The sequence below is a fragment of the Branchiostoma belcheri genome, unplaced genomic scaffold (assembly GCF_001625305.1).
Source record: "Branchiostoma belcheri isolate BF01 breed outbred unplaced genomic scaffold, Haploidv18h27 scaffold71, whole genome shotgun sequence".
Classification (NCBI taxonomy): Eukaryota; Metazoa; Chordata; class Leptocardii; order Amphioxiformes; family Branchiostomatidae; genus Branchiostoma; species Branchiostoma belcheri.
In genome coordinates this window covers 11,496-20,604 of record NW_017804365.1, presented here as the reverse complement: position 1 = coordinate 20,604, position 9,109 = coordinate 11,496, and the positions used below count along the sequence as shown (strand labels likewise).

Here is a 9,109-nt window from a genome sequence, read left to right as displayed (position 1 = left end):
CATAATGCTGTTCACATTGAAGTCCTAACACTAATTAGTTGATAAAACACAAAGGGAACTAAATTGATATGCCATGTGAGAAATTGTACCACTCAGCGAAATAACAAACTGTAAGGCTTTCCTGCAGAGATTTTTCAAAGGCATTTGAAGAAGTTAAAAATGATTTCTCTCTGTGTCACAGTTGATGGAAAGGCCACTGAAGCTGCATTTGACCCCACACGAAACATACCCTACCTTGCGCAAGGTGAGTACACTGGTCTGTTGTGTATTATTTGCTTTTTTTAGATGAGTCTTGTTGAGAATGAGTTGATGTTGCACTCTTGTATAACTTGATTAGGCCACACCAAGTAAATTTTATGGATGACGTCCTTTGGAGACCCTATATCTAATGCGAGAGGGCGAAAAAAAAAACAAGAAGGGCCCTTAAAAACAAGATGCCTAGATTAGAAATATACTAAGAGACGACAAATGTTAGGACACAAATTGAATGAGGTGACACAGATTAACAAGCAAGAAGTCTTTTATTCATCATCAAAACAGCAATAAATCAGGTGGAACAGCAGTTGTCGTCCTGTCCTGTTTCTTTCACATTTTTGCAGGCCTGCAGAAACAAAGCATGTGCTCTTTACCCATTTCGCGTTAAGGGTTTTACATCAATCTAACGATTTGCGGCACTGTCGTGACTCTTTGGTCATAGTTACAGGAAGCGGAATTTCTCGTTTTTTTTTCTAGGAACAAGCCAAAATCAATGCGCGCCTGGACGTCATCCATAAAATTTACTTGGTGTTGCCTTATGGGTACTTAGTATTTCAACTTGAATGTTATATCGGAAGTATTGTTTTCACCATTGATGGTTTCATGTTTGTGTGTTTGGCGGGATGGACAGATGAGTTGAAAGGAATAATATTAAACAAAATTTTACAATGGGTAGGGCTGTTTGTCAGAAACGTTAATGTATTTTGATAGCCAGATCACAAACCGTACCTACAATGTACATACTGGAAGTTACGTTGTATACGACTTCTATAAGTTTACCTTCGTAGAAGGAATACTGTACATATTGTTTTTGCTCTGTCTCTTTTTCCATTCCAAATACACAAGGTCAATGACCTGGACCAGATGGCTGTCACCATGGTAACCGGGTGCTGAAGCAAACACCCTGTGGTGTTGGGTTACATTGCAAGGATTAGTTTCACCTTATAGTAGTTTGCTAGGCTACACCATGTGAAGGTACATTGTACTCATTATGCATTTTGCTTTGAAAATGTTATCTTTCTTAAAAACTATTTTTCAGAATGGAGATCCGCCCTATGGTGCCCCAGTTGTAATCCAGGACATGCCCCACATGGCACAGTTTGTGTACGACATGTACAACAGGCAGGTGCACCACATGCAGGAGGCCATGAGGGTTTGTTTGTTTGTTTGTTTGTTTGTTTCATAGAATCTCCATTATTGTGAATTTCTCTCCATTCTTCCAGGAGTCCGTAGTGAATCACTAGATAGTTAGGTATGCCCCTACTCTTTTTCAAAAGATGTGGTGGGTTCTTTAACGTGCGTGGGGTGTGGCTCTCCCCAAACACAGGACCTCCATTTAACTCCTATTCGACAGGACGTCCCTAACTGAAGCGAGGTACAAATGTACTCATTTACACCTGAGTGAAGTGTGTAAAGTTGTAAATAGAGCCTTTCTCAAGGGCACAAGATGGGTGACACTGCAAGATTCGAACCAGGGTCCTCTAAGTTCTGAACACTCTACAGTTTACGCCACACGACACCACATGTGGTGAGGACAATGGATCCTTGTCAATCTCATACAATGACCTACATGTACAACTGATGTGGCCATACCATTCGGAAGACATCAATGTTCTATTGATCAATTTAAGTTTTCCGTGGTCATTTTTGTCTTATTTTATGGTAGCGCATCAATCAATATTTCTGGATAATCTGTGATGTAGTATCTGATAATCTGTAAATAATTTCATTGAAGCATGTACGTGTGCACTGTACACTGCAACACCTAGCTTTAGTGCACTGTGAACCAGTCATTATAGCCCTGATGAAGCTGACAGACGGTCACCACAACATTGGCGCTTGTAAACAAGTGGTTGTGAGGAAAGAACTTTTGATATTCACTATTTCATGATGTGACAGTCGTGATGTGACAGTATCTTCAAGGCAACATTTCTATATTTTTTATTGTCATATATACATATATTGTAGGTAAGAGTTTTATGTTACACTTTGTGTCATTTTGTGTTTTTCCTCGAATCTTTTTTTTTAATACTCTTCTTTAAACTGATGAACTGATGTCCATATGCCATCCTAGGCTGAGCAGAGGATGCAGCGAAGGTTCCGAGAGCTGAGACCTCCTGCAAAGCCCAGGCCATCATCACAGCCACCAAAGGAGAAGGAGGAGGAGGAGGAGGAGAAAGAGGAGAAGATGGAAGAGGAGCGGGAACATGTGAAGATGCCTGAACACCCAGGCAGGGACAGTGACAGTGAGGGGGAGGAAGATGAGGATGGGGAGGACAAAAGGAAGGGGGAGGAGCCCACAGAAAAGGTGATGGAGGGGGAGGGGGGCAAGGAAGGGGATGTGGCAGACAAAAAGAGTGAAGAAGAAGACAAGAAGAACTAGAATAAGGCAGAATGAGCAGGATGGGGAGGGCAAAATAAGGGAAAGGAGCGCACAGAAAAGGGGATGGAGGGGGAGGGGGGCAAGATGTGGGAGACACAAAGAGTGAAGAAGAAGACAAGAAGAACTAGAATAAGGCAGAATGAGGAGGACAAGGAAGACAAAGGGAAGGGGGAGGGGCCACAGAAAAGGGGATGGAGAGGCAAGGAAGGAGGTGTGAGAGACAAAGAGTGAAGAAGGCAAGACGAACTAGAAGTATTTTTTCAACAAAGTTGAGCTAAGGGGACCTACTGTTATTTTTTTTCTACTTTTGTTCACAGTTTTCACAGTCACTTCTGTACCATAAATTTATCAGTACCATGATTATGAAATCATTTATGTTCTGCCCCCTCTCCCACTACCATGAAGGTTAAGTTCTGGGAACATGTCCATTTTCCTCAGAACGTGAAATTTTGTTAACGTATAGATAACAAGTATGTGTACTTTTATGTTGTAAAAGCAGATATTACTAGAAAGGCCAATATTTGCTTTGGAGCAAATATAGCGATGGGTTCACCACATTTTACCACATGGCAGGGAAAGAATGAGAAACACAAGGGAAAACAATGCTTTACATTGATATAACTATAGTATGAAGTAACATACAACTAAGACTACAACAGTTGGATAGCTATTCCCTACATTATTGGTTAGGATTGCATAATGCAAACTGTTGATTTTCAAGATAAAAAGAAGCGTTCATAGCCCGCATTCCAATGCTGGAGCAGGAAAGCTTAAAATACCTACCAAAACACTTGAATACAGACATACTGTCAGTATGGCATGGCTCTGTGCAGGTGTAAATGAAGTTAAGCCAGTTAAATCCCAACAGCCAATCAGCAAGGAGAATAGAGGAAAGCTGCATGCCTATTGGTTGATGCCTTGCATGCCATTGTGATGACTCATGTCCAAATGTGGTAAACACTGCACACTTACACAGTAATACATTAGCTATTACACAGCCAAAAAACTCAAATAAAACCATTCTAAAAGCCTGTATCACAATAATTTAAAAAACGCCTAGGGGTATTTGCCCACTGTACCTCCATACCAAATTTCAGGACCTTAGGCCCTAAAATGAAGAAGCTGAATCCATTTAAAGATATGGCAGGAGGAGGAGAAGGAGGAGGAGAAGGAGAAGAAACATCAGAAAAAGCAATATGGTTTCACCACACCACTTCGTGGTGTGGTGAACCCATAATAATCATGTTAGATTACTTTTCAGTACTACAGGCCTGTAATGTCTTTGCTTTCATAATTATTTTGGTCATATCTATATACTTCAGACAGCAGTTTTGCACTGTATCAATGTATTGCATACATTACATACACTAGACCAATTTTATAGTGTCTTCTAGAATAGACTGTGCTGTGTGAACTGTGGAAACTGTAACTTTCATTATAGTGAAGGGTTTATTACAGAAGTGTTTAGTATAGAAACAACTTAGGTATCGCTTAATTATGTCGTCAAAACATATCCCGAGACTGTTATTCTGCATCTAGATTTGATCAGGGTTGACAAGAAATCAAGTAGAAATTAACAGAAAACAGACTGTTTACTTTTTCCGTGCAATTTTTTTATTGTGCGCACAACTTTCCACAAAGTATCAACAGAATCATGTTCACTGGAGTTCACGTTATAGCCGTATAACAACAATGCATCCCTCATGATCACCATTACATACCTAAATGTTTGGCATACAAGTTACTCTGCAGTACCAACCAAATCCAGTTTGTGTCGCTTTTGAACCATGCACTCATCCACTGGTGAGTTTTACAGTAGTGCCAACGTTGTCATCATCACCGTCACACGGTGACGTTACAATGTTACAACAAATCTTTCCATATACACTCATCTTTGTCATCTTGTATTACAAGAGAGCATTATCACAAATTCACAAGAATGATCAGCAAAATGAACGATACTCAACTCCGGTGGCAAATTTACAAACTGTGTTTAACTTAATACATGTACAACAAAGGAAAACACATCTTCATAAAGCCGGCGTAACGCAGTAGAAAAAAGCTTTCTGTTAGCTCTCAAAGGATATTTTCGTCTGTTAGTCTCCAAGCATATTTTTCGGTGGTCGCAAAGGACAGTATCAAATGGTCTTGAGCTCGTTCACAGTGCGATTTTTAGGGATCGCTTGATGTTCGCCGATCACACTGAGGCCCGTCCAACATAACAGATCAATAATAAGATTTTCAGGCGATTTTTATAAGACTCTGGCGAATTTGAAATTCGAGGAATTTTCTGGCTATCCATACCCTACCGGCTCAAAGACCCCATTAAAAAAAAATCGCGTTATGATCGCGAATTCGCAACCGAATGTTCTTATTATTAATTAACAGTGCGACGCCGGCTTATGTACATGTAAGTTACATTGAAAATGTTGTTTCTCGGATCTAATCCACAAGTATGTTCAAGTAAAATTCCTCACTACCACAGTGAAATCTTTTGCACAAACTAAGTTATACTTATAACAATATTACTGGAATACGTACCCCAAAACTCGCAAAAACAACACAAATAGTCTATACATTACGTGTGGTATGGTGTTAAAATCCTTATAACATCAAATTAATTTCAAAGTGTTCCATTCCATATAATAGTTAAAAGCACATCTGATATCATCATACAAATCATGCCTGGTTGGCTTCAATATCTAGACCCTTATTCTTTGAAAGCCATACAAGAAAATTAGACAACTTTAAAACTCCTCACTCCTATTGTTAAACCTTTCACACAATATATAGTTAAACAAGTAAAACACAAGTAGTGATATGATGTAAGTTACATGTGATATCAGGTCTTATAATCCTTAACATTGAATTAATATCCAAGTTTTTAATTAACGGCATTACTTGAACAAAAACATTACATCTGGTATGATTTTAAAATCCGTAAATATAGCAGTAAGGTTTCGAATCGGTTACACAAAACTGTAGCTCTACGTACGTTGTAAATAACAGCATTTCTTGAATAAATACAAAGCGACACAAATATTTTTTTAAGATACATCTGGTAGGATTTCGAATTCAAAATTATTAACATTAAATTAATATTCAGTGTTCAGTCCCAGGTAATGATTAAAATACACTTCTATGTTCGTCATATACAAATGATGCACTTGTTGGCTTCAATATCTAGTAGATTCTTATTGTTTGAAATCCTACCGATAGATTTAAAGTCAATGAAGTCGTGTTCGTTCATTTAAAAAAAATGGCACTGAAAGTACCAATATATATTTTTCGACGAGGGATCAATGAGAGCATTACCAAAGGGGCCACGTCAATCCTTTTCTTTGGACTTTTGGCATTTTAAAGGCAATGACCGGTGTAGGATTGGAACAAGTCAAAGTCCATGGTTAGTATATATAAGTTTAGATCCTTTTATGAGTATATGTACGTATTTCATACGTACGTATTACATTTCAATTTGAATCTACCATATCACATTGGTTAGTGATATACACAGGCTGTAAGTCTGAAGTCTGTGCGTACGGTTGAGTAGAAAACCTGACATTTCTGTACAAATTAGCTCTATTTCGGTAGGGTACTTTAAAAATAAATGACACTGAAAGTACCAATATACCTTTTTCGACGAGGTATCAATTACAAAAGGTAAGGCCACGTCGATCCTTTTCTTTGGATCATTTGGCATTTTAAAGGCAATGACCGGTGTAGGATTTTATAGCCTTAGGATTCTATTTTAGTCCTGTAATCCTTCTTGGAATTATAGTATATATTCGTATTTTCTTTAGATATCAATATAAATATATCATATCACATTGGCTGTTGGCTAGTGTGAGGTACGGATGTGTTGAAAACCTGAGATTTCTGTACTGCATTTTTAAATTTGGTCCTGATTTTACTTTAAAGTTCAAACAAAAGTACCTAAAAAAGTAAGTGGTGTTTTGGTACTGAGATGGAACTTAAGCTTGTCACGTTCTCTAATATGTTATAGCTATGAACTCAATAGAACCGGACCAACTTATTATTCTTTTAATTTCCTCTCCGGATCTGACCAATGCAATGTTTTAATTGCTCTTGAAATATCTAACGTTGACGGTTTTGCGCCATGTTGTACATACATGTATGTAGTGGAACACAAGAATGCCAATGAAAGCCCTCCAAAAATTAGGTTCACGTTAAAAAGTGTCTTGATGGTGTTTTTGGATGGAAATGGAACTTTTTATCCTGTTTATATATAGATATAGTTTGATTTTTTTTCCTTCAATTAATGACAAAACATACCATACATAAGTGCAAGAAATTCAAACTCGAAAACAAATGCAAACTCTATGCGTTTTTCTTTTTACCATCATTTATGTTCATGCCGTCTGCTCATAATCATTTTGTGACTTCGATCCGCAAAACTAGAATACGAACTTTTCCTTCCAATCAGGCAAACAGAAGCTCAGGTTATGTTGTCGAGCATGCTGTCCAGGACACGTTTGTACGCTCGGCGGATATTTGTGTTCATCGCGCCGTAAATGATCGGGTTTAGGACGCCAATAAGTGAAGCCAGGACCTGCCCGACAGCAAAGGCTTCTGTTGGGACGTAACTGTAGAAACACACCATCACGGAAATGGGCAGACAGCAGAGGGTGAAGACGAGAAGTAATATTATCCTCATATTGGCTAGCATTCTGTCGGCAGACTTTCTCTTCTTGATACGGTTTTGTGATCTGTTGCCTGGGACAGCTTGCTTTTGTTCATCTATATCTGCCTGATCTAGCTCTGCAGGCACAATTATGATCGTACATTTCGGCTCAGTGTTGTCATTGTTTTTTTGGCTTTCATGTGCATTCTGGCCCTGACCAACATGGCGCCGTTGTTTACTTGTGCCTGGTGAGGAAGTAGCCTGGAAACTGCCTTTGGGTTTATCTGGCATGGCGAGGTCACTGTTTTGTGGTTCGTCATCATCTAATGTTAAGATTCTGTCGTCAGCCAACACAACACAGCCGTTGCCTTTCTTAACGTTTGGTGTGGGCTTTTTCTCGCCCTCCCCTACTACACAGTCAGGGGCGGTGTCAGGGGTGGTGTCAGCACAGTCAGGGGCGGTGTCAGGGGTGGTGTCAGCACAGTCAGGGGCGGTGTCAGGGGTGGTGTCAGCACAGTCAGGGCGGTGTCAGGGTGGTGTCAGCACACGTCAGGGGCGGTGTCAGGGGTGGTGTCAGCACAGTCAGGGGCGGTGTCAGGGGTGGTGTCAGCATAGTCAGGGACACAGTCACATGGTGGGGACGTGATATGGACCCCAGTTGACTTTGTGACATTTTGTTCCTCATCACTTGATGTGTCTGAGGAGTTTTTGTACATCTCCGATCCTACACCGTCATTGTCTGTTTCTTCATCTCGCACATTTTTATCCTCCGGGTTTTGTGGAGGCGTTGTGATTGTTACATTGCTCGTGGAAGGAGAAGCATCATCCTTCTGTCCACGAGAGTATTGCACTGCCAAACGGTTTGGTTTGAGGCCGGCCATTTTGTTAGCTTCAACACGTTCCTTGCTCTTTCTCACATGGTTTTCGATGAGACCGTAAAAGACGAAGGCCCCAATGAACGGGATGAAGAAGTTTATCAAGATCACAAGCAATTTTGCCCAGAGTTTTTCCGACATTGACACTCCGCACTGTTTCAGCTTCGGGTCTAACTTCACTTCTTCAATGATCACAAGAGGCAAGATAGTAACAGCGGGAATCAACCATGTGAAGAAGAGCATGATACCGACCGTACGTGTGGACTTCAGACGTGTACTGTTGGTACAGATCTTGAAGTAAGACGTAAGGACGATACACAGCATGTGCCATGATGCCACGGCCCATATCACAGGAGTAAGGTACCCAATAAGCCAGCACAGTGCTGCTGGAGTCTCCCATTCGGGGTACACGTGATTCTGGGCCCAAAAGCAAAGCAAGATGGCGAAGATGATGTCAGAACTGCTAAGACTAGCCAGGGGGATGTTGATGGCTTTCTTCAATTCTTTGTTCTTCAGGATGACCACAATAAGGAGGAGGTTACCAATGACCGTCGCAACGATGATAACTGCAATATTAATGTTCCATGTTAATGTTAATGTTCGCTAACGTTTGTCTTTATGAACTAAAATTGAAGATTATCAAGATGCAGCAACGGAAATATTGTTCTTACTAAGCAATCTATGTAACGTTTTGAGACGTGTTTTGCTGAGAATAGAGAAATAATTGTGTTTGCAAACGAAGAGGAGAGCGTGGAATTGACAAAGTTATTGCTTTCGTCAGAAAGAGATGTAATCGGAAGATTATGCTGCAGCAGATATGGCATGTCCCCATTAAGGTCAACGTCATAACTCTATTATTTGTGGACGGATTTTTTTTTTATTCTTTTCATGAGGATATTAGCTGTTATAAAAATGTAGTTCAAGTCGAAAAATGGTGCACCTGGCTTTTTCTTA

At 40.0% G+C, this 9,109-nt stretch overlaps 2 protein-coding genes across 2 annotated transcripts in view; one reads left to right on the top strand and one right to left on the bottom strand.

Moving 5' to 3' along the window:
- The window catches only part of LOC109484881 (intron-binding protein aquarius-like), a 48,170-nt gene extending 45,033 nt beyond the window's left edge, over window positions 1-3,137 (top strand). Inside the window, 3 exon segments of the mRNA XM_019788238.1 lie at window positions 182-244; window positions 1,295-1,408; window positions 2,330-3,137. Of these exon segments, the coding sequence (XP_019643797.1) occupies window positions 182-244; window positions 1,295-1,408; window positions 2,330-2,638 (486 nt within the window). The 3' untranslated portion in view covers window positions 2,639-3,137.
- A 4,682-nt stretch (window positions 3,138-7,819) lies between these two features.
- Window positions 7,820-9,109, bottom strand: part of LOC109484880 (melatonin receptor type 1B-A-like) — a 3,847-nt gene continuing 2,557 nt past the window's right edge. The window contains exon 2 of the mRNA XM_019788237.1: window positions 7,820-8,721. Coding sequence (XP_019643796.1) covers window positions 7,820-8,721 — 902 coding nt within the window. The remainder of the gene's footprint in view (window positions 8,722-9,109) is intronic.